The sequence below is a fragment of the Phacochoerus africanus genome, chromosome 10, assembly GCF_016906955.1.
Source record: "Phacochoerus africanus isolate WHEZ1 chromosome 10, ROS_Pafr_v1, whole genome shotgun sequence".
NCBI classification, from domain to species: domain Eukaryota; kingdom Metazoa; phylum Chordata; class Mammalia; order Artiodactyla; family Suidae; genus Phacochoerus; species Phacochoerus africanus.
The window spans coordinates 131012608-131038141 of NC_062553.1; the positions used below are offsets into that span (position 1 = coordinate 131012608).

At 47.4% G+C, this 25534-nt stretch overlaps 2 protein-coding genes across 2 annotated transcripts in view; both read left to right on the plus strand.

The window, feature by feature from the left end:
* LOC125137496 (broad substrate specificity ATP-binding cassette transporter ABCG2-like) overlaps positions 1–25534 on the plus strand; it is a 62067-nt gene that overhangs the window by 30396 nt on the left and 6137 nt on the right. The window contains exons 10-12 of the mRNA XM_047798154.1: positions 21328–21410; positions 23068–23157; positions 24461–24585. Of these exons, the coding sequence (XP_047654110.1) occupies positions 21328–21410; positions 23068–23157; positions 24461–24585 (298 nt within the window). The remainder of the gene's footprint in view (positions 1–21327; positions 21411–23067; positions 23158–24460; positions 24586–25534) is intronic.
* LOC125137495 (broad substrate specificity ATP-binding cassette transporter ABCG2-like) lies at positions 1345–20960 on the plus strand. The gene is made up of 8 exons (XM_047798153.1): positions 1345–1412; positions 2335–2449; positions 3265–3417; positions 6596–6753; positions 12696–12847; positions 15802–15906; positions 17250–17500; positions 20741–20960. The coding sequence occupies exons 1-8, from the start codon at positions 1360–1362 to the stop codon at positions 20837–20839; spliced, it is 1086 nt and encodes a 361-aa protein (XP_047654109.1). The 5' UTR covers positions 1345–1359; the 3' UTR covers positions 20840–20960.

Below are 25534 nucleotides of genomic sequence, written 5' to 3' on the forward strand. Positions count from 1 at the left end.
ATTGAACCTGCATCCTCACAGATACTAGTCAGATTCGTTTCTGCTGCGCTAGGACAGGGACTCCCCCTTCTATCTGGATATTCACTACCCTCAAAGTCTGCTCATCTGTTTGCAACATACTTTGTGTACACCATGGTTTATATCCTTCAAGGCTCTCTCCAATAGAAAGTGGCATCCACTACTTCTAAACCGAGAATGTCCCAGTCCATTTTTTTCTGATACTTTACAAGGAAGAAGACAAGATTATCCTGAGGGTATATGTTTTACTTTTCTAATTTGATTAAGAATTTGATGTGGGTGAAGAATTGGGGATACAAAGAAAATTGTATCGCCTCAAGGTGCTTTTTTTCCAGCCATTGGGTTTCTTCTTTTTTTTTTTTTTATGTTGTCTATTTAGGGCTGTACCGGCGACGTATGGATGTTCCCAGGCTAGGGGTCGAATCAGAGCTATCGATGCTGGCCTGTGCCACAGCCCCAGCAACCCAGGATCCTTAACTCACTGAGCAGAGCCAGGGATCAAACCCACATCCTCATGGGCACTCGTTGGCTTCCTTACTGCTGAGCCCCGACTGGAACGCCCGGCCACTGAATTTCTGTTTCAGATATATTGTTTCTTGTGTGACTGGATTTGAGCAGTGGGAATGCTGCTTAGGTAGCACATCAGGTGGCGTGAAGCTAATTCTCATCAGGCATCACCCAGGACTGTTCTGCACTTTACACTGCGAGGGAGGAGTGAGGGGAGCAAAGGGCTTCGCCAGCGTCTGCGACCTCAAGGAACCTTGAAAGTTCTTGTGTCCTTTTCCAAAACAATTTAAATGTTGTAGAAGAGAAGCGAAAGAGGAGTTCCCGTGGGGGTGCAGTGGTTAACGAATCCGACTAGGAACCATGAGATTGTGGGTTTGATCTCTGGCCTTGCTCAGTGGGTTAAGGATCCGGCGTTGCCATGAGCTATGGTGTAGGTCGTAGATCGGCTCCGATCCCGTGTTGCTGTGGCTCTGGCATAGGCCAGTGACTACAGCTCCGATTCGACCCCTAGCCTGGGAACCTCCACATGCCGCAGGAGTGGCCCTAGAAAAGGCAAAAACAAAAAGACCAAAAAAAAAAAAGAAGTGAAGGAATTAAGACCCAAGGCGTTTTTCTTCTAAGTCCTCAGTAGTGATTGACATTTTTTGTGTGCTAGATTTCTGTTAACCAACAATTGAGTATCTTTTTCCTTTGAGAGTTGATTGGTGCCTTTTTTTCTCCCCCTTGTCGCAGTTCATCGGTTTTCATTGAGTGTGTTAAAGGCCCACCCTAAATAATAGAATTGCTTTTAAAGTGGGTCAGTAACTTGGGTGTTTTTGCATTTGCAGTGGGATCATGAAACCTGGCCTCAATGCCATTCTGGGACCCACCGGTGGAGGCAAATCTTCGTGAGTATAGCAGTATAAGTAAGCTTTCTCTCTGTAGTTTTAATGTGTGGCTTTTCAAAATGGAGTTAGAGTTGGCATGCAATCTTACATTAGTTGCAGGTGTGCCACACAGTGATTCGACATTGGCAGCCATGGTGAAATGATCGCCGTGGTCCGTCCAGCCCTCTGTACCGATACAGAGTTACTGGAGTATCACTGCCCGTGCTCCTCACGCCGTGTCTCGCATCCCCGTGGCTCACTGACTGTATAACTGGAGCTCTGTAGCTCTTGGTCTCCTTCCTGTTCCCCACCCCGAGTTTCCGTGTGCCTTTAAAGATCAGCTTTATGTGAGCAGGTGCTCGTTGCGCTTTGCCTGGGCGTCTGGTCCAGGTCTAGGTGCGGTGGGGAGCGTGCAGTTGTGCTGGGTTGTGGTTCTGTCCTGAGGATGGGGACGTCTTTCTAGGTCAGCCTTCCTAACAGGACGTGATCAGGCGATTGGCATGCAGCTGTCAGCCGTGGTTTGTGCTGTGGACAGGGAAGGGAAGGGAATGGGCACAATGGAGAGTGGGGAGGCGGAGCCCGAGGCGAAAGGGAGGGCTTGTGTCTTAGACCGAGGGGCACAGGGCCTGCCTCGGGACCTCAGTACCGGATATCGCACAGCCTGGAGGCAGGTGGGTGCTCTGCCAGATCAACCCGCAGCGCTTTGCTGCGTTCACGTTTTTGGGCTTTACTGTAGCATGTAGTTAAAAAAAAAAAGAAAAGAGAAGAAAGAAAAAAGAGGTGAGCCTTGAAAGAGCTGTATATCTTTATGTATACATAAAACAATATGAGTCTTGAAAAGTTAATATTCTAACTTGAGCAGAATTTGGATTCAGGTGAGCTGAGAGCGAAAACCCAGGTTGGGTGGAAAAAAACCCGGAACAACGCATTTTTTTTTAAACAGGTTGTTAGATGTCTTAGCTGCAAGGAAAGATCCGCATGGATTATCTGGAGATGTTTTGATCAATGGAGCACCTCGACCTGCCAATTTTAAATGTAACTCAGGTTACGTGGTACAGGTAAGCATTTGTGGATTTACATTATGGATTCTCTGTTTCTGTACTGGGCGAGTGCCTTGGCTCACAAGGGAGTGTGTTTCTAATTGACTGTGGGACATCCTCATAGAAACAATTTTTCTTTATGTCAGCCTTTCATAATGCCCCATAAGATTCAGCACAGTATTCAGTGAAAAGAATCTGGAATATGACTCCTGTAAGGGCAATGATATCAATTCTTGTTGTCATATCATTTCTAAAGGACATGACTGTTTTCTGTTTTTCTTCACTTCACTTCTCTCCATCCTCGAGCTTAGAACTGTGTTTGGCAGACCTTTGTGTTAAACAGTCTGGAAAGGTAGCGATGGGAATCCCCTGTGTTCTCTCTGGGCGAGCAGATTGGGAATGAGAAGGATTTCATCAGGCTTTGCAGCAGTCTGCATCCTGGAGTTACTGTGAATTGTCTAATTGCAAGCTCGTTATTAGCTAGAACTTGGGTATTTTCTTTCTTTTTTTTTTTTTTGGTCTTTTAGGGCCGCACCCATGGCACATGGAAGCTGTCAGGCTAGGGGTCCAATCGGAGCTACAGTTGCCAGCCTCCACCACAGCCGCAGCAAAGCCATGTCCGAGCTGTGTCTGTAACCTAGACCACAACTCACGGTAACGTTGGATCGTGAACCCACTGAGCGAGGCCAGGGATTGATCCTGCGTCCTCATGGATACCCGTCCGGTTCGTGAACCACTGAGCCGGGCCGGGAACTCGGGGTATGTTGTTGTTATGAATAAGGTACATGCACTACAGAGCATGTAGTCTTGTGAAAATGCCGTTTTGCTTTAAGGATGACGTCGTGATGGGAACGCTGACAGTGAGAGAAAACTTACAGTTCTCGGCAGCTCTTCGGCTTCCGACCACCATGACAAATCATGAAAAAAATGAGCGGATTAACATGGTCATTCAAGAGTTGGGTCTGGATAAAGTGGCCGATTCCAAGGTAATGTAGAGCAACGGAGAGTGTCATAGCTGGCCAAATGGGCCCTGTGTGGATAGTGGAACTTCTTCAGTCAGCGGTTTTCTGGAACATGCGTGGTCCCGAGTGGCTGCTCTCTGGAACCGTGAGAAAAGCGATGGGTTATCTAGCCTGAAGATGGAAGTGAACCAGTTTAAAAAACTAGGAATGATTGAACCCTGGGAATGCAGTGTGGCCGTGTGCTCTAGCGTGTGAGTGTTCTTTGGCAAAGCATCCGTGGTCCTTCCACGTGGTGAAGCTCTCTGGCTTCTCGCCCACGGACCGACTGTTTGTCGTGCCTCGTGGTGTGTCGTCACCCCTCCTGTCGTGTCGTCACACTAACCTTCCTTCTTCCTGTTTTCTTTTCCCCTTTTAGCTGTGCTTCTCTTCCTCCAGGGGACTTTGGTCCATCACTTTTGAGAGGTGTACGTCTGGCATTCACAAATGGTGAACATCCGGGGGCTCCTGCTCTGTATGCTTCATATGATACTTTCTGACATTCTTTAATGTAAGTATGTTTTGCCCTGTTTTGTTTGGAAGAATAACTCTGAGATGCGAGTGTTTTCCACTTATTTTCATCTTATGAGTGATTAGGTTTCCTTTGCCTTGGCTCGGTTTATTTGATGTTGTTTTTCCAGTAGGCATTTAAGAAAACGTTCTCTACTGACAGAGGGTCATTGTCCTAAGATCCTTGGGTGGATTTCCGGGGAAAATAAGCTAAAGGGCATTATTGAATTAGAATGTCTTTCTCTAATTAGTTGAAATGATACATTAATTTTTTTTCTGTTTTTTTTTTTTTAGGGCCGCAGTTGCAACATGTGGAGGTTCCCAGGCTAGGGTCTAATTGGAGCTGTAGCTGCCAGCCAACACCACAGCCACAGCAACGCCAGATCCAAGTCTCGGCTATGACCTACACCACAGCTCAAGGCAGTGCCAGATCCTTAACCCGTTGAGTAAGGCCAGGGATTGAACCAGCAACCTCATGTCTCCCAGTCAGATTCATTTCTGCTGTTTCACAACAGGAACTCCAAAATTTTTTAGCTTTCTTTTTTTCTTTTTAGGGCTGCACCTCTGGCATATGGGAGTTCCCAGGCTAGGGGTTGAATGGAGCTGCAGCCTCAGGCCTACACCACAGCCACAGCAATGCCATTTCTGAGCCTCATCTGTGACCTATGCCGAAGCTTATGGCAGCACTGGATCCTTAACCCATTAAGTGAAGCCAAGGATCGAACCCACATCCTCATGGATACGAGTCGGGTTCTTAACCCACTGAGCCACAACAGGAACTGCAAAATCTTTAAACTTTTAACTAAAATTTAAGCGAACAATTAGAATGGTCGATTACTTGTTACTGAGTCCAAACTTGTAAGGCTCTCTGCATGACAGGACAGTAAATTGAGAGATGTGTCGTTGGGGTCGGGGAGAGTGACTTTATTTGGAAAGCCAGCAAATGGAGAAGATGGTGGACTCTTGTCCCAAAGCACCAACTCACCCAAGTAAGAACTCAGGCTTCTTTTATACTAAAAGAGAGAGCGAGGTGTGGTTGGTTGTTGCAGCCCTCTTGGTGCCAGAATCCTTTGTTCTTGCAGCCGTCCCTGTGGCTCTGGTCGCCGTGTTCCTATAATCCTCCAGCCAGCCAAAGGCTATTCTCTGTCCCACAGCTTTTTCCTCCGTATGAGTGACAATGGTATACCTTTAAAGGTCGAGGTCTAGAGAATGGGCTGCCCTGTATATTTCAGGCCTTAGGCAACAGCCTTTCACCAACAGTGCAGAGCCAGCATGACTAAGCACAGGCAGTGGCGCCCAAAGATGAGAGCTCTAGGAACAGACTCCGTCTGGAGACAGATTTGGTCTTTGTTTACATAGTGATGACGTGACCATCAGGTAATTGATGTAATGGTACGATTACTAATAACGTTTAGTAATTATAACGACTAGATTTCCCAGGTGTTCATCTTACCTCGTAATCGCCTCAGCTTATTTTTTCGGAAGCATTTTAAGGAAACTTAGGCGTATCATGTTATGTCGCTTGATCCTACTTCTGCATCTTCAAGAAAAGAACTTTGCCTGCATTTCCGCAGCACCATTATCAACTAACCAAATTAACGGTGTCTTGCTATCAGCTATGCCCAGGTCCTATCTATTTGCATTTCCCCAGCTGTGACCCAAGCGTCCCTGCCAGCTCAGGTGTTATAACACCCAGTAAAGGGCAGGGGTGGCACTTGCTCATGGCTCTTTGCAGACTCTTAATGTAGGACTTGTTTCCTAGGGAATTCCCTGGTGGCTCAGCGGGTTAAGGATCCAGCGTTGTCACTGCTGTGGCTTGGGTTGCTGCTGTGGTGTGGGTTCAGTCGCTGGCCTGGGGGCTTCTGCACGCTGTGGGTGTGGCCAAAAAGAAGAAGAAAAGGAGAATTCTTACCTCCCCCTAAGCCTTTCTGGTCCCCCACCACACAGTGACATGACTCGTTGGAAACACCCAGCCAGTTGCCCCGTAGAAACTCTGCCTCCTGAATTTGTCAGAAGGAGTGAGTGAGGAATTCTGCAGTGAGTTAGGGTATGGGGGGGTTCAATGAGGGAAGCTTTGGTGGTTTAAGAGGTGCCAGTGTGATGTTGTGCCAAGTGAACGTTCTTGGCGTCAGTGGCATAGTGGTTAGCTAGCTGCCTTCGAAAGTGAACTTTCTCAGCTGCCAAGCCACACTTCGACTTTTTTTTGCGGGGGGGGGGGGGGTGGGGGCGGGCAGTGGGAGGGTGATGGGGAGGGTATGAGAACCTAACAAATTATAATAAATGCTTTCAGCTTTCGTCTCTCTCCCCATCTCCCTTTTTAGTCTTGATTTCACCATGTCAGAACCATATCTATTAGTGCTCTAGCTTAACTGTCTTTAAACTAAATATTTGATGGGATAAGAAACATACGGAGCTGTTCAAAGCGTGGGTTTCCTATCGGGATTAACCACTTCCCAGCTCTGAGCTGAGGCTCGGTGTATTCTTCAAATTAAAGAGCAACCTTAGCTCTTCTCCCACATAGTCATTTATTTGCTGTTGAGACTCAGCGAGGCTGATGAGAGAAAGTGCCCTTGCTAGGGTTGGCACGTGTCAGGAGCTGCACGAGCAGTAGGGGCTCTGGTTGTTACTGTTCATAACGATAATATTTGTGCTTTAGGTTGGAACCCAGTTTATCCGTGGTGTGTCTGGAGGAGAAAGAAAACGGACTAGTATTGCAATGGAGCTTATTACTGACCCATCCATCTTGTTCCTGGACGAGCCCACGACTGGCTTAGACTCCAGCACAGCAAATGCTGTCCTTTTGCTCCTGAAGAGGTAAAGGCTCTGCGACTGTGATTCTTTCACGCATCCAGTATCTGTGCACCTGCTCTGTACGAGGTGTTATTCTTAGTGCAGGGGATCTAGTAGTAAGCACGACAGACACAAATTTCTCCTTCGTTGTTGGAGGGAAACAGTCAACTAACAAGTAGAAGTGGCTCATGAAAAATGAAACACACTGGGTGGCTTAAAACAGAAATGTGGCTTTTCACATTCCTGGAGGTTAGAAGTCCAGGATCAGGAAATCGGCAGGGCTGGTTCTTCTGAGTCCTTTCTCCTTGGCTTGTGGGTGCCTGTCTTCTCTCTGTGTCCTCGCTTCATTTTCCCTTGGTGTGTCTGTGTCCTGTTCTCCTCTTTTTTTGTTGTTTGTTTTGTTTTTTGTTTTTAAGGGCTGCACCCGTGGCATATGGAGGTTTCTAGGCTAGGGGTCCAGTCAGAGCTACAGCTGCTGGCTGACGCCACAGCCACAGCACATCAAATCAGAGCCACATCTTCAGCCTACACCACAGCTCATGAATATGCCAGATTCTTTTTTTTTTTCATCTTTTTGCATTTTTTCTTGAGCCCCTCCCGCGGTTGGTTCCCAGGCTAGGGGTCTAATCAGACTGTAGCCACCGGCCTACGCCAGAGGCACAGCAACGCGGGATCCAAGCCGCATCTGCGACCCACACCACAGCTCTCGGAAACACCAGATCCTTAACCCAGGAAGCAAGGCCAGGGATCAAAGCCACAACCTCATGGTTCCTAATCAGATCCACTTCCGCTGAGCCACGGCGGGAACTCCCCGAGTTCTCCTCTTCTTATGAGGACAGTGATCCTTATTGGATGGTGGCACCCACATGGCCTTATGTAACCATAATCTGTTGAAAGACCCAATCTCCAAAATCAAGTATAATAAAAAAAGAAAAAGAAAAAAAAGACCTAATAGCCAAATGCAGTGTATTCTCAGGTGCTGGGAGGTAGGACTTCAACTTGAATTCGGGGGCACGCAGTTCAGTTGCGTCCATAGTAGAATAGTGCCTGAGGTGGCACTAAGAGTGGCAGGTTCTGTCGACCGTGGGCCGCTGTAAGAACTACGGCTTTGATGGTCTCTGGGGGACATGGAAAGAGTTGAGAGCCTTTTAGAACAAAGGACTGGCAGCTGTCTAGAGGAAAGGCTGTGTGATCGGGCGAGGGTGAGTGGCAGGGATGCGGTGAGGAGGCGATGTCTGAATTGGCTCCGTTGAGCTGTGAGGCCGTCGGCTCCGACTGGGGTGGTGGTGTGAGGTGGGTGGATTCTCTCCGTTTCGTAGGTAGAAGCAACAGGATTAGCTCCGGAGTGGGATGCAGGGTGTGACGACACCCGAAAAACCCATGCCTAAGATTTGGGGCCTGAGAAAGGGAAGAGTGGAATCAAGAGGGCCATTTACTTTTATGAGGAAAGAGGATGGTGGGCGAAACGTGGTTATAGGAGAAAGCACAAGAGCTAAGTTGTGGACATCTTTTTATTTATTTATTTATTTATTTATTAAAAACCCTTTTTTTTTGTCTTTTTGCCTTTTCTGGGGCCACTTTTTAAAAAATTTCAACGGTTTTGACAAAACAGTTAAAGGAATGCCCAGGAGTCCCACGTCCCCCTACCTTGACTCCCCAGCTGCCTTTTGACTCTCTTTGCCCCCCGCCCTCCCGCACATCGTCTTTTTCTGACACCGTGTACCGTCATCCCTGGGTGCCCTGGCCACTGTTCCCACGTTACCACCTCACGTGCCTGGCAGCCAGGGAGTCGGCGTTGGGGCCGTTGCTACCATCCGGTCCGTAAACTCCGTCAGACCTCACCACCTGCCCCAGAAAGTGCCTTTTTTTCCTTTTGGCTCAGGATTCTCTCCAGAAACACTCTCTTTTCTCATCCTGAGCAGGTCTGTACCCTTTCCCCACCTGTCACGTCCTCACACACAGTGGACAGCACATTTCCTAGGGAGGCCCTTAAGCCGGGCCCGTCCAGTGCTTCCTCACGTGCAGACGCAGGCCATGGACTCTTGGCAGGGACACCGCAGAAGTGGGGCTGTGTTCTCAGTGCGAGACACGAGGGGCTGCCTGATTCGGGCGTCTCCCGTCGTGGCGGATGGGAACCTTCATCAGCGGTCCTGTTGGTGTGTGGTGCCTTTGTCTGCGGTGACATAAGTGTTGTCCCCTTTGTCGTTGGTCAGTGGTTTGTCAGGGAAGATGATCAGACCTCCTGTTCCCTGTCAAGTCTCCATGCACCAGTGGTGGCCGGTACTCACAGCTCCGGCCACTGTCAGCTGCTCGTGTGTTGCTTGCCAAGGGTGATTGTCTCTTGACGTCATTCTTTCTACCCGTATTAGGGGAAAGGAGTTCTCCTCCTTCTCTGTTCATTTGTATTTGTTCGTATTTTTCTTTTATTCCAAGGGTTATAATTTGGGTTGTTGTTATTTATTTTTATGACTAAATTCACCCCGATCTGGCCAGAGCACAGAGCACGTGTGTCCCTTTGGTCTGCTTTTGTGTCCTTTTGACGTGCTTGGAATTATTCCTCAGGCATGTCTTTACTTTATGGTGAGCAAGATGATTCAGACTCATTTTGTGCTTTTCCTGTGTCAGATGTTCTCCTCAGAGCCCCCTGGTTCCTTCTGGTGTAGTTAGGATTTAGAAACCAAAATCTGGTTACTCAAGTGTGCTCACTGCTACAGGAGTGTCAGTGCTTCTAGAGCCGCTCAGCAGACAGAGCTAAGAAGTACATGTGTATGTGACCATAAATAACAGAAATACATATCTATATTTTATTTGGAAATATGTGTTTGCTATAAATATATATTTTGTGTGTGTGTGTATATAGCATATGACTAGAATGATACAAGTAAATGGATTTGTAAACTATTGCTGTGTTAGTACATATATTACAAAAACATGGGGAGTTTCCCGTGAGTGGTTAGCAATCTGACGAGGAACCATGAGATTTCGGGTTCGATCCCTGGCCTCGCTCAGTGGGTTAAGGATCCGGTGTTTCTTTGAGCTGTAGTGTAGTTTGCAGATGAGGCTCAGATCCCGTGTTTCTGTGGCTCTGGCATAGGCCAGTGGCTACAGCTCTGATTCTACCCTTAACCTGGGAACCTCCATATGCCGTGGGAGTGGCCCAAGAAATGGCAAAAAGACAAAAATAAATAAATAAATAAAATCATGAGCTCGTGACGTCATACTATTTCCAATTCTGATCTAATACTTGAGATTTTTTTAGTCTTCATCCTTTCCATGTTTTTCTTTTCTTTTCTTTTCTTTTTTCCCTTTTTTGGGCCACATCCACAGCATATGGACGTTCCCAGGCTAGGGGTCGAATTGTAGCTGCAGCTGCTAGCCACCATGACAGCGCCAGCAATTCCAGATCAGAGCTATGTCTGCGACCTACACCACAGCTCATCGCAGTGCTGAATACTTAACCCCACTGGTCAGGGCAAGGGATTGAATCTGCATCCTCAGGTTCGTTACCGCTGAGCCTTGATAGGCACTCCCTGCAAGTTTTTAAATTTTTCAGATAGTGAGAAACTTGGCTCCCATTATCGCAATATGTTTACTTACTTGCTGAGTCAAATAACATGATCCTTCAGTGCAATCAATCTCTAGTCACTCTGGCCATTCCCTCTGCCTACACCTCTGGGGTAACCCCCTGTTTCCATTTCTTAAAAGCTGCCACATGGAGTTCCTGCTGTGACACTGTGGGTTAAGAATCTTGACTGCAGTGGCTCGGGTTGCTGTGGAGGCAGGGGTTTGATCCTTTGTAGGTTAAGGGATCTGGCATTGCTGCAGCTGTGGCTCAGATTCAATCCCTGACCAGGGAACTTCATATGTCAGGGCTGCGACCATAAGAAAAAAAAAAAAAAAAAAAGCTGCCAGACAAACCATGTGGCACCCCGGCCTTATCATTACCGTGCATCCCCTGATGCCCTGCCCTCACAAGCAAGTCTGTTTGCTCAGATAAGAAGAAACGGGAAGATGCTTGAGATGTCAGTTGTACACGTGTATAAGTGACGATGTCAAGTAATCAGTCTGGGTTCAGTTTCAGTTAGAGAATACATCCATCATATATTTTGGGTTTTTTTTGGCATTTTTAGGCTGCACCTGTGGCATATGGAGGTTCGCAGGCTAGGGATTGAATCAGAGCTACAGCTTCTGGCCTTTGTCAGGGCCACAGCAACGCAAGATCCGAGCCGAGTCCTGCCACCTACAGCACAGCTCACGGCAACGCTGGATACTTAACCCACTGAGCGAGGCCAGGGATTGAACCTGCGTCCTCCAGGATGCTAGTCATATTCCTTTTTGCTAAGCCACGACGGGAAGTCTGATGGGCTGTTTTTTGATGCAGTCCCTCAGTGCCTGCCTCTATATGTCACCTCAGCTCTGCAGTGACACTGAAATACCTGTGGTTTCGGGAGCCGAGCTTGGGTCGCACGGTTTTTTGCCATCTTCCCCCGCCTTCACTGCCCTTTCTCTTCCTGCTTAGTCCTGTTGGCCTCTTACTACGCTGCTTATATCATCTTCAGACTGGGTTATAAGGTCCTGTTTGGCTTGCACATTCTGTTCCACATTGCTACTTCTGTTCCACGTTGTTTGGAAATGATTGATCGACTGGCCTGTCATCTTGGAGACAGAACAAATGTGTACCCAGGGTCATGATACAGTAAGTGATTAGAAAATGCTTAAGTGATTCTTCTCATAAACTGTTTTCATAAATAACAGCTTTTGAACGGTGAGTTTCGGCCTTTGTTTCTTCTCCCCATTAAGTAGTAACTCCCGTGTGCAGGTAATTTTGGCCATGGAAATAGCCCAGGGATCCAATCCCAGCCCTGCCCCTTCTAATTCTGATACTTTGGGCCACTGCTTCATTATCTAAGCCTTACGTGTTATATAAAAGTAATAATAATTGGCCCTGCCTTATAACAATATGGTGAAAATTTATTTCACGATAAATTTCTATAAAGTATTTAGCAAAGATATAGTGAGTACCAAGTAATGTTCACTATATTATTAGGGCAGAAGAATGAAAAATAGTTCCTAAAGATCCAGAAGAGTTAAGTAAATGATCAGTGGGGATGGGACATATGACTCGTATTTTCAATTTAATCCGTAGTAAGTTTTCAAACTTGAGTGTACTTGCAAATGACCTGGGTGCTTGTTAAAGATATAGGGATTCCCTCGACCCAATAGGTATGAGAAAACTGTCCAGGGAGCTGCACTTTTTTTTTCTTTTTAGGGCCGCACCCGCAGCATATGGAGGTTCCCAGGCTAGGGGTCTATTCAAAGCTATAGCTGCCAGCCTACACCGCAGCCACAGCAACGCCAGATCCTTAACCCACTGAGCGAGGCCAGGGATCAAATGTGCAACCTCATGGGTCCTAGTCGGATTCTTTTCCTTTGTGCCACGACGGGAACTCCTGCATTATAAGAAAATTATAATTATGTTTTTCTTGTGTTGTGCCTGCAGCACATGGCGGTTCCCAGGCTAGGGGTCTAATTGGAGCCACAGCTACCAGCCTACACCCCAGCCACAGCAACACCGGACCCGAGCTGTAACTGTAATCTACACCACAGCTTATGCCAGATTCTTGACCCACCGAGCAAGGCCAGGGATTGAACCTGCATCCTCATGGGTACTAGTCGGGTTCATTCCTGCTGTGCCACAACGGGAACTCCAGATCTGCATGTCCGATGAATATTCTGGCTGATTGTAGACTGCCCATAGAACTCACTTTAGAAACCCTAGCTTTTCATGAGAGCATTGATTTTAAGGTTCCCTAACTATCAGAGAGATCACATGAGATGAGAAGTGTGGGAAAAGCAAAGCGATTTTTTCTCACTCGATGCTCTACAGGCAGGGCCACTAAGTGTGTTGCCGAGAAATGCAAGCTTCAGCGGTTTAATGCCTTGTCGTCTTCTTACGTTTGACGTAGGATGTCTAAACAAGGACGGACCATCATCTTCTCCATTCACCAGCCTCGTTACTCCATCTTTAAGTTGTTTGATAGCCTCACCTTGTTGGCCTCAGGAAGACTCATGTTCCATGGACCTGCTCGGGAGGCCTTGGGATACTTTGCCTCCATCGGTACGGTTGACTTTTTCGTGCGGTAGCAGCCCTTCTTTCGTAGGCTCCTGAGAGAGAACAAGGGGTCGACGGAGGTGCTGTTTATCTTTGAAGTGATGGGCTTGGTTCCACCACTTCAGCATGTCTTTGGCTGGTTTGGTGCTAGGGTCGTTCTTCACCTTGCCCTGCCAGCTTGGTATTTTGGTCTCTTTTTCTGCGTGTGTGTGTGTGTGTGTGTGTGTGTGTGTGTTTCTTCTGGGTCTGTATCCGTTGTCCCTGCTGCTGGTTCTGGTGACCTTTCTGGAACAGTTCAGTGCATATATTAGCCTCAGAGCCAGTTATCTGTCAGTTGAATATTTTGAGAAAGGCCTAATGTTCCCAAGTTCTCTGTCTTCTTGACCACACCCATCAGGCTTTATCAGGTTCTTCCCTTACATGGGATGTTGATCCACCTTGGTTGGGGGTTCAAGAAGATGCTGCTTGATTTTCCAGTAAAATTAGATTGCAGACATAGGATGTGTGTGATTTACCTGTCAACATAGTGGCTAGTCCTAAGTCTGACTTCAATGGGCCAACATTTCTGTCAGTTCCGGACTGCCTGGTTCTATGGATTATTTTATTAGTAGTACTGGTATTATTTTTTGCCCTTTTTTTTTTTTGGTCTTTTTGCCTTTTCTTGAGCCGCTCCCGCAGCATATGGAGGTTCCCTCGCTAGGGGTCGAATCAGAGCTGTAGCCGCCAGCCTACACCACAGCCACAGCAACACAGGATCCGAGTCGTGTCTGCGACCCACACCGCAGCTCATGGCAGCGCCGGATCCTTAACCCACTGAGCAAGGCCAAGGATCGAACCCGTAACCTCATGGTTCTTAGTTGGATTCCATAACCACTGTGCCTCGACGGGAACTCCCTACTTATTGCTTTTTTAACTCGAAACTGCCGCATTTGGAAGTTCCCAGGCAAGGTTTTAAATTGGAGCTGTGGCAGCGGGCCTACACCACAACTCATGGCAATTTGGATCCTGAGCAAGGCCAGGGATTGAACTCACATCCTCATGGATACTAGTTGGATTTGTTTCTGCTGAGCCCCGATGGGAACTTCTGCCTGATTCTATTTAAACAGAAATGGGAGTTCCCATTGTGGTGCCGCAGAAACAAACCCAACTAGTATCCATGAGGATGTGAGTTTGATCCGGACCTCGCTCGGTGGGTCGGGGCATCCGGTGTTGCCATGATCTGTGGTCACAGACTCGGCTCGGATCTGATGTTGCTGTGTTTGGGGTGAAGGCCTGCAGCTGTAGCTGCACTTTGACCCCTAGCCTGGGAACTTCCACATGCTGCAGGTGCAGCCCTAAAAAGCGAAACAAAAACAAAAACAAAACAACAACAGCAAAAGGAAATACAAAACTTTCTTTAGACTTGTGCCTTATCTTAAAACAATTGCTTTCTCCCCCATCATTTAAGATGAAACTTCTTCATTTACGAAGTACAGGTGAGTCTAGGGAGTTCAGGGGAGGTCAGACGTCAGGCCAAGCTGATCGTGTTGTCGCTGAGTCCCAGCTCATACTCCTGGCCGTACGCCAGGCCAGTAAACTGAGAGCTGAGTTGGCGAGGCAAGGAAGAGTGGCTTTGTTCGGAAAGCCAGCAGAAGGAGAGGATGGTGCACCGGCTGTCCCGAGCAACCACCTTCCCCAGCCTGGGATTCAAGCTTCTCTGATTTTAGCTAACTGTTAGTTAACTGTTGCCGACGTCTTGGTTTTGGAATCCTCTGTTCTTACAGCTGTCCACTAGGTCAGGGCACGATGTTCCCGTAAACCTGGGACAAGAGGAATTTATTCTCGGTTCTGCAACCTTGTATCGCAAACGGTACACCTTTAAAGGTCAGAGCCCTGAGAAGGGCTGTCCTGTGTATTGCAGGCTAGAGGCAACATTCCTAACTGGTAGCAGATGCAACAGAACAGAAAGGGTAAAACAGAAGGAGCCGATCCAACAGGGAGTCAGATTTGTCCTTCCCTGTGACCTCGCCGCAGCAAGTCCAGTAAGCATTCAGCTGTGCTGTGCTGGGCCAGCCCCGTCCTCCTGAGAAGGCTGTTCTGGTGATGTGTTCACTGTGTTGGAATTAGGGCAGCATAACAGCAGATGATCATTTGGGACCTGAATTTCGTAGGGGCAGAAGCAGTCATTCTAAAGTGGGTATTGGCATTCTGGCAGTCCCCAGGTGAACTTGGAGAGCAGAACTAGCCCAGGCCTCCCCTGAACACAGTCCTGCTGTGCCTTAGCCGGATCTGCTTATCGCCTTGCTTTAAGGAGCAGTAGTCTTGCTATAGTTTTTTTTTTTTTTTTCCCCAACGAACTTTTTTTTTTCTTTTTTGGTCTTCTGTCCTATTTAGAGCTGCACCCACGGCATGTGGAGGTTCCCAGGCTAGGGGTCTAATCGGAGCTGTTGCTGCCACGGCCACAGCAACGTGGGATCCAAGGCGAGTCTGCGACCTTCAGCACAGCTCATGGCAACGGCGGATCCTTAACCGTCTGAACCAGGGCAGGGATCCAGCGGGCAACCTCATGGTCCTAGTCCGATTTGTTTCCGCTGTACCGCGATGGGAACTCCGCAGCTTGCTTTTTTCCTTGGACCTGTCTTTCGATTTTGGAGACGTTCTTTCTGATAAGCACCAGAGCGTACTGACAGCTGTTTCAGGTCTCACGGATTATGATGCGTGAGGACCAAGCACCAGAGGAAGACTTTCTGAGAGTCCGAGGTTGGCTCAGCGTCTGTTGTTTTGCCAGGGCAGAGCAGTGTGGAAATATTTGATGACGGACTATATCAAAGGACAAAGTAAATTAGTGAGGGGAGACGAGGGCCGGAAGGTGAGGGGGAAACTGTTGGATGCCGTCTCTCCCGGGCACACCTCCCTCACCTCCGGACTCTGTACTGCCCAAGACTGTCAAGTGTGTGTAGCTGCCTTCCTTTCTTTTGTAGGTTACAGCTGTGAGCCCTACAACAACCCCGCAGACTTCTTCCTGGACGTCATTAACGGCGACTCCTCCGCTGTGGTGTTAAACAGAGCGGACAGAGACGATGGAGGTGAGCCCGTTGGGTGAATCGCAGCGTATTGCCCGGTTGCTTTGGCTGAAGTTTAGCAACGTGGTAGCTCCTGCCGACGAGGCTGCGTGAATTTGTGTTAGTGCCCGGCCGTCCTCTGGCCCCACGTGTCCTCCTGTATTCAGCCTCTACTGCAAAAATACCGTGGACTGGCTGGTTTCAGCAGCAAGCATTTCTTACAGTTCTGTAGGCTGGAGGTCTAAGATCAAGGATCAAGGTCCAGCAGATTCTGTGTCTTTTGGGGACCTGCTTGTGAGTCATCGATGGGCAGCCGTCTCTTTGCCTCCTCCCGTGGGGGCGCGGGGAGGGCGCTCTCTGGTTCCGCTTTCGTAAGGGCACTAACCCAGCTCATGAGGGCTCCCCCCTCGTGACCTGATCATCCCTCCAAGGCCTGGCCTTGCTTTCAGATACGGTCCCAGTGGGGAGTGGGTTTGAGCATGTGCATTTTGGAGGCACACCAACATTCAGTCTCATGGCATCAGGCACCACAGAACTTGTCATCCCCGGGAGAGCCGTGTTTTTCATTTAACTGGTCAGTGAGCATTTGTGTGACAGTGTCAGTTCCAAAGTTCCAAGGGGAGTTGCCATTTTTAAAAACGTCCCTCATTTACCCAGAGGCCCCACCGTATCCTCAGGGGATTGGTCCTAGGACCCTCCTTGCAGATAGAAACTTCAAGGATGCCCAAGTCCCTTCCAGTAGGGCCTTGGTATCCATGGGTTCCATGTCCGCAGATACAGAGGGCCACCTGTATAATGGTCTGAAATGAGCAAGTTGGCAGTCGAGCATTTGCGTGCTGGAAAAGCAAAGACCAGATTTTTTTGGAGTCGTCTTGGTTTTACTTATGAGTTATAACTGCATATGATGAGAAGTGTATTTGAAAAGAACTAGGGTCTGGAGTTCCCACTGTGGATCTGGCTCGTGTCTGTGGAGGCACCGGTTCAATCCCCAGCCTGGTGCAGTGGGTTAAGGATCTGGTGTTGCTGCAACTGCATCGGTGGTCAGAGCTCCGGCTGAGATTCAGTCTCTGGCCCAGGGACTTCCATACATGCTGTGGGGGCCACGGGCCAAAAACAAGAATCAGGGTTCAAATGGTGTAGTTAGGCAAAGGTCACTGGGTTTACTGTATCTGCAAGCTTATGCAAGTAAGCCAATGTATTTTTCTGATTTGTAAAGCAGTGAGCACAGCTCTCCTAATAGTTTATGCTCAAGCCCTAGAATGATGGTGCTAGGGAGGAATCTAAGAAGAGGGTTACAGAAAAATGGACAAAATCAGTCGTTATGTTGTGAATGACGTTTCCCTTCTTCATCCACTTCTGTTCCGCAGCCCAAGAGCCCGAAGAGCCTGCCGAGAAAGATACTCCCCTCATAGGAAAACTTGCTGCGTCTTATACCAACTCCTCCTTCTTCAAGGACACGAAAGTTGAGTTAGATCAGTTCTCAGGGGGTCGGAAAAAGAAGAAGAGTTCGGTGTACAAGGAGATCACCTACACCACCTCCTTCTGTCATCAGCTCCGATGGATTTCCAGGCGTTCATTCAAAAACTTACTGGGTAATCCCCAGGCGTCCGTAGCCCAGGTACCCGGCGGGGTCTTCCGGTTATGCTGTGACCTGTGCATGTGGGACCCAGGTTCCGATGCCATCTATCTTAGGAGGGCGGTTACCTCCCACCCACGCTCCTTCGTTATGCCCATTCCACTGGGGATGTAGAAACAAGGGGAACCCACCTAGTTTTCACTTGCAGAGAACTTTTTTCTGAGTGGGTTTTTCATCTTAGGAGAAGAGAACTCAAGTCTGAGTTCTCATTCAGAGTTGTTGTTGATTTAGACATGGTGTAATAGATAGTTTTTGTAGAAAAAAGTTTTTTTCAAAAATGTTGACGCATTTAGTTACTGTTCAGCCACATTGTGGGTTTTCTACACACGTTCATTTCCCGATGCGTTCACCAAGTTGTCCTCGATCTTATGCCGCATTTTGGAGCTTGTGTACAGCAGTGAATGAGTGGGAGGAAGCAAGATCCCTGTTCTTGTGGAGTGTGGTTCCTTATGAGGAGAGACGGATGACAGATTCCCACAGGCATAAAATTCAGGGCAAGTCAGATGGTCAAGGGGCTAGGAAGAGAGTATAACCCGCAAGGTGGAGAAAGGAAGAGAGAAAGGAAGGAAGAGGGAGAGCGAGAGAAGGGAAAGGGATTGGTTTGCGTCTTGCATCACGTAGGCAGCAAAGCGTTCAGCTCGGGGTCCACCGGGCGCTCCCGAAGGCAGGAGAGGCAGCCACCGTCTGCAGGAAAAGCCTGCCTGGGCGTGCTGTTCCTTAGAAAAGTGGACCTTTCTCAGGGAGGGGCTCTAATCGTGGGAGAGCACGAGACCCCTGGCACGGTGTAGAGTTAGCACAACGGTGATAAGCAGACTTGAGTTCTCTTCTCCTAAGATGAAAAATGCTGTCCTTTGTCTTTTTGGTAGATTCTGTTCATAGTTGTTGGTGATGACTCTTTTATGCTTTTCCCATTTTTCTCAAGCCCTCGGCCATTCAGAACCCTTGTACTCCCACGTCATTGGACCATCCTTTCCAAAAAAAAAAAAAAAAAAATCGGCGTAGCCAGTTATTTTGGGGGTGGTGGTTTTAATTTGTTGGGTTTTTTGTTTGTTTTGCTTTTTAGGGCTGCACCCACGCGGCATATGGAGGTTCCTGGGCTAGGGGTCGAATCAGAGCCGTAGCCACTGGCCTACGTCACAGCCACAGCCACGCCAGATCTGAGCCGAATCTGCAGCCTACACCAGAGTTCATGGCCTCACCAGCAGCACCAGATCCTTAACCCACTGGGCGAGGCCAGGGACTCAAATGCACATCCTCATGGATCCTAGTTGGGTTCCTTCACCAATGAGCCACAAAGGGCACCCCTGATCTTCTTAGCATTGAATTTCTGCCCAGTACTAAAAGATGGCATGGTGTTGGCTCTAAGGAAATATTACTGACTTCTTGCCACACATGCTGTCGTTTTCCCATCTCAGTGCTGCTGCCTTTTAAGTCTTAATGCCAAGAGACCTACCTTGAGGAGGAGTCCGCAACAGCGGTCAGCAGAGTGGACTCCTGCCTTAAGCTGGCATTCCAGTACTGACACATCTGAAGAGGTGTCCCCCACAGGCAGATGCTCAGGGAGATACAAGGTTTAATCAGCTAAGGCAGGAGAGGGCAGACCTCTTTTCCAAAGGGTCAGAGAGTAAATACTTGAGGCTTTGCATGTCATGTGGTCTTTGATTCAAGTAGTCGCTTCTGCAGTTGTGGCAAGAAAGCAGCCGTAAATAATTGATTAAAAAATGAGCATAGCTGTGTTCCGATGAAACTTTATTCATGGATGCTGCAATATGAGTTTCATGTGGCAAGCAATATTACTCTTCTCTCTTTTTTCCCAGCCATTAAAAGAGTTCCTATCGTGGCTCAGTGGTTAACAAATCTGACTAGGAACCATGAGGTTGCGGGTTTGATTCCTGGCCTTGCTCAGTGGGTTAAGGATCCGGCGTTGCCGTGAAGTGTGGTGTAGGTCACAGACTTGGCTCAGATCTGGCGTTGCTGTGGCTGTTGGATAGGCCCGCAGCTGTCACTCCAACCAGACTCCTGGCCTGGGAACCCCCATATGCCACAAGTGTGGCCCTAAAAATGCAAAAAAAATTAAAAAAGAAAGAAAGAAAAGAAAGATAAGAAAAAAAGAAAAGTAAATAAAAATTTTAAAACACACATAAAAATTCCAACAATGAAATTGTGCATAATAAGGAAGCAGGGTAAGCTGGGATACGCCCATCTGACCTGGGGAGAGTTCATGTCTGCTCTGGAAAAGTGCACTGTCACCAAGGCATTCACAGAGCTGTCTCTAAGGGCACTCAGGGGCTTCCCTTACTCACCTTCCTGCCACTGCTTCTTGGGCAACCTCAGCCCAGAAAGCCTACCAGCCACAGCAGCACTGAGGGGCCAATTCCTAGCCACTCCTACCTACCTTTACTCACTCAGTCTGTTTGACGACGCCTAAGAGCCTGTCATTTTTAAGTTTGATAAAATGTTTCTTAAGGACACTTCACTTCTAGGGTTAAGGATGATGTTATAATTGATCTAAGGAAATTCTACTTATTGTACTTTTTAATTAAATTTTATTAAATGTATTAAAAATATAAGAAATGATAATCTAAAGAAAATAAACTAGCACACCAAGGTACCCTGGAACCTTCGATATGAAAAATAAATAAAATTTAAAAAAATATCAGTACTACTATAGCGCAGTGGTATCAAGATCTGAGGTATTTGTCAAGACATCTTGGCTAGAAGCAAACAGAATTGGAAAACAGGATTCTGATCTGTGAAGACTAGTTTGTGAACACCACCGTCTCTAAAGAATATGATTTGAGATGTCCTTAAAAATTGCCTTGCTAAAAAGACAGTCAGAAATTTGGAATAAAGAGTTTTCACCCTGGCATGTTTTAATTACCACATATATTATATACTTCATGTCAACAGATCAAGCTTCCAAATAAATAAAAAACGACCCCATCAGCATGTGGGCAAGCTCACCTGTACAAGCCTATACTTCCACACCACATAACTATGAATGTTCAGACTTTCCACAATGACCACTCCATAAGCTTTGTTTCTTTTGTGTTCATACTTAATAACTTACATTAAAAGACTGTCAGTTTTATCATTAGGAAGTTTCCTAAAGGTTTCAAAGTTCGAAAAATGTTTCCAAAGTTTTCAAACATGACAAAATGATTAATCTGGTAATTATATGCTTTTACAAGGTACATTTATGTTACTCCTTCTTGTATTTAGGAAAAGAAAATAAACAGGGAAACTGCTGCAATCCAAAGATTGCTCGATGGAGCAAAGAGACTCTTCTGTGAGTTCTGCACAGCTGGCTTCTTTGAATAGAGGGGACAAAAAGAAATTTCCTAAATATGTTGTTCTATCTTTGTTCAGATGTATTTATCAACCTTTCTCAAGGTGAATTCTGAGGGATGGCTGCCATTGAAAAAATGAATCCAGGAGTTCCTGTCGTGGCTCAGTGGTTAATGAATCTGACTAGGAGCCACGAGGTTGCGGGTTCTATCCCTGGCCTCGCTCAGTGGGTTAAGGATTCAGCGTTGCTGGGGCTCTGGCATAGGCTGGCAGCTGTAGCTCCGATTCCACCCCTAGCCTGGGAACCTCCATATGCCGCGGATGCGGCCCTAGGAAAAAAAACAGAGAAAAAAAAAAGCATCTTAATAATATACATTGTTTTATATTTTCCCAAGAACTATGGCCAAGCCATTTAAAATATCTATGTCAACAAAGAGATTTGATTATGTGGCCAGATGTATTTTAATATTAAATGATATGTTTTTATCTTTAATTGAAAAATTTTTTTTCTTTTTGAAAAGATAATTGTAACAATCATCCTGGGCCTGGTTATAGGTGCCTTTTTCTATGATCTGAAAAATGATCCCTCAGGAATCCAGAACAGGTAAGTCAATTTGGATCTTGATTTTGAGAAGGTGCTATTACTTTGTTTTCAAGCTTAAGGAAATCCATTACGAATTTGAATTTGAGACAAGCACAGGGTAAACTGCAGGTAAGTCAGCGAATTGAAAGTTGGATGGAAGAGTTAATTTCCATATTCACAAACACACATATATATAGTAGTAAAATACAGAGAACATAAAGTTTACCCTGTTGGCCAGGTTCGAGTACAGTTCAGTGGCATTAATCACATTCACATTATGATGCAGCCATAAAAACCTCGCCCTCCGCCCCCAGAATTTTTTTCGTCTTCCAGACTGAATGTCTGTACCCATCAAACAGCAGTCGTGCCCTCCACCTTTGCCCAGCCCCTGGAAACCGCCACTGTCTTCTGTCTCTGATGCTGACTGTTCTCGGTACCTCATATCAGTGGCATCAGAGCATTTGTTCTTTGGTGACTGGCTTATGTCCCTTCGCATCATCCGTGTTGCAGCACGTGTCAGAATTTCTTTCTTTTTAAAGGCTGGGTAATACTCCACCGTATGGCCATACCACCTTGGGTGTCTCAGTTTATCTGTCCACGGACACCTGGGTCGTTTGCACCTTTTGGCTGTTACGAACAGTGCTGTTATGAACATGAGTGTACGAGCAAATATCGGGTTGCGTCTCTGCTTTAAATTCTTTTGAATTATACCCAGACGTGGAATGTTTGGATCATTTGGTACTTGTGTTAATTTTGCGAGGACCTGCCATGTTGTCTTCAGCAGCAGCTGTACCGTCATGCATTTCTGCCAGCAGTGCCCAGGGTTTCAGGTTCTCTGCAGCCTCACCAATACGTGTTGTTTTTTTGTTTTTTTTTTTTTTAACCTATGTAATAGCCATCTCTCCTTGTGGTTTTGATTTGCATTTCTCTAATGATTATTGTATTATTTTTGTTTGGGTTTTTTGTTTGTTTGATTTTTGTTTTTTTTCCTGCTCTTTTGGGCTGCACCAGTGACATATGGAAGTTCCCAGGCTAGGGGTCGAATTGGAGCTGCAGGTGCTGGCCTACAACACAGCCACAGCCACTCAGGATCTGAGCCGTGTCTGTAACCTACACCCACCACTGCTTGTGGCAGTGCCAGATCCTTAACCCACTGAACAAGGCCAGGGGTCAAACCGACATCCCCACGGAGCCTAGTCATGTTCGTTTCCACTGAGCCACAATGGGAACTCTGATTTGGTGCCTTCTTGCATGTCCTTGCTGGCAGAGAGAGCGCTCTCTTACCTCTCTTTTCTTGTCTTTGAAGGGCCCTAATCCGTTGTGGGGGCCCCACCCTCATGACCTCGTCCAGACCTCACAACCTCCCAAAGTCTCTGTCTCTGAGGGCCATTGCATTGAGAGTTAGGGTGTCCACACAGGAATTTCAGGAGAATGCAGTTCAAACCATAGCGAAGCAGGACCTTGAATTTCCAAGTGTGCTACGTGGAGTCCCAGGGGTACCACTCTGGAGACACCAGTGGAGCGAAACCCGATGGGGCTCATACAGCCCCCTCTGATTGAACCAGAGCAGTCGTTTGTTTACTGTGTTCAGATGGCATTTGCGGGGGGTGGTTTTGCAGGTAGAAAAATATCTAAGCATGTTTGTCTGCATTGCTTTTTTCCCTTCCTCTCACTGCAGAGCCGGGGTGCTCTTCTTCCTGACAACCGACCAGTGTTTCAGCAGCGTCTCGGCCGTGGAGCTCCTTGTGGTGGAGAAGAAACTCTTTATGTGAGTGGGTCTCTGTTCCTGGACGGGGCTGTTGGTCAGACGGGTCCCATCCAGACTCAGGCCTTGGTTTGGCTCCTGGGGATGACTGGTGTGGCCTGAGGCAGAGCAGCCAAGGGCAGGGGGTGGGGGTGGGGTGAATCTGGAGCACACTGGGGCCTGATGGGAAGGGAAAAAGGAGTGTGAAGATGAGGGCACAGCCCCCAAATCCAAGTGCTGCCGAGGAGGCAGGCGCTAAAGAGGGTGAAAAGGACCTTTTGCTCTCAGCAAGGAAGAAGGCAAAGTTTGAGGGCTTGGTCGAGGGAGGGTTGTGGGTTGAACAGGTGAATTCAAGGTGAGGAGGTAAAGCTGACCAAGAATGTAGAATGAGCCCAGCCCTCAATGCCAAGAGGACTGGAAGGAGCCACAGAGCAGCCCTGACCTGGGGTGGGCTGGGCCGGTTGTTGCATAATTCCATGCAAATGAAGCTGTTGGTGGAAGAGTTTGGAACTACAGGAGGAAGATCTCAGGAGAGGAGGGGTCCCAAACTTTGGAGAGGAGAAAATAGGCCTGGATAGCCAGCAGGCGTGTAGGGTTGGCAGGCGTGAAGGGTTGGCAGGCGTGATCATGGGCAGAAGTGCCGTTTTCTTGTCTTTATCCTGAGAGTGGAAGAAGTGAAAAGAGGTTAGGGATCCAAAGCTGCATTTGAGGTTCGAGAATAAGCACCTTCATTGGAAGGAGGGGAGTTCCCGTTGTGGTTCATGGGGTTGAGGACCCAGCATTGTCTCTGTGAGGATGGGGGTTTGATCCCTGGTCTCGCTCAGTGGGTTAAGGGTCTGGTGTTGTTCTGAGTGTAGCATAGGTCAGCAGCTGCAGCTCTGATTTGACCCTAGCCCGGGCACTGCCATGTGCTGCAGGTGTGGCCATAAAAGAAAAAGAAGCAGCAGGGAGAAAGAAAGGCCCTGTGGCCACTGAGATCCGCTGCTGCCGCGCTGGCCTTGGAGGAGAGCCCACGTGGGAGGAGAGGGAGGTGATGCAGACTGTCTGTCCGGAGTGGGCACTCCGAGGGCAGACGGGAGGACTTCCAGAGGGGTCTGTAGTGAGGAGGACACAGGCCCTGGGGAATGAGGTCCCTCGGCCGCGCGTGCCTAAGTCGCGCCCGCTGCTGGCGGAGGTGAAGGTGGTGGGGTAACCTCGCAGCTGTGGGAGCTGTGCTTGTTCGACCCTTGGTAGCCGCAGACATCTGTGTAGCAGGTGGTTTAATCTTCTGCTCTGTGCCTTCTTAATAAGCGAACGTGGGGTGCATGATGTGGCTTTTTGGTTTTAGACATGAGTACATCAGTGGATACTACAGAGTGTCATCTTATTTCTTCGGAAAACTGTTATCGGATTTACTACCCATGAGGATGTTACCAAGCATTATCTTTACCTGTATAACGTACTTCTTGTTAGGTAAGCAGTAAGACCAGAGGTATGTGTCTCTAGTCTTGGGTATGAGGGGGTTTTCCTAAGCATGCTTTGATTCTCAAAACCATAAATGAACTCATGAGGTGAAGAAGCGTCTATCATTATGCATGCTCTGAAATAACTGTTCTCCAAGGAGATTGTTGTCCAGATTTTTCCCAAAGTAACTCTCTAATCTACTTATGAAACTGTATTTTATATCAGAGTTGCCGTCGTGGCTCAGTGCTTAACAAATCTGACTAGCATCCATGAGGACGTGGGTTCGATCCCTGGCCTCGCTCAGTGGGTTAAGGATCCGGCATTGCTGTGAGTTGTGATGTAGGTCCCAGACACGGCTCAGATCCCATGTTTTTGTGGCTGTGGTGTAGGCCGGCAGCTGCAGCTCCAGTTGGACCCCTGGCCTGGGAACCTCCATGTGCCGTGGTTGCCACCTTGCAAAGGATAAAAAACAAAGAAAAAAACCCCCTACATTTTATAAGAAGAGATATTATGTGTCGTATACAGATGCAGAAATGATTCATTATGCTATTTGACACTGTGTTGGAGGGGCTGGGATATTCAATACTTGTCTAGTTTTACATTTTTATTTGTGTGTGTACAAAGATGGTTGAAAGAGTGACTTTTGAGGCTTCCTGGCTTAGTAAAAATATTTGTTTGACAGATGTAGATCGAAGGATTTATGCATCATGTTTAGACTACACCCCAGACTCATTGCATCAGAATTTCCACATCCTCTCTCTCTCCCATATACACACAGAGATACGCACATGTGCATGAAATAAATGCTTTTGACAGAGCACTGCTTATTTAGCTTTATACTTCCTGTTTTACAAATAAGAGTCGTGTCATAAAGAATTAGAGCTAGAATCTAGATCCTCAGACTCCTAACTGGTGTTCTCATGGCTATTCCAAAATCTTCAGCTTTTTGTGTGACCCA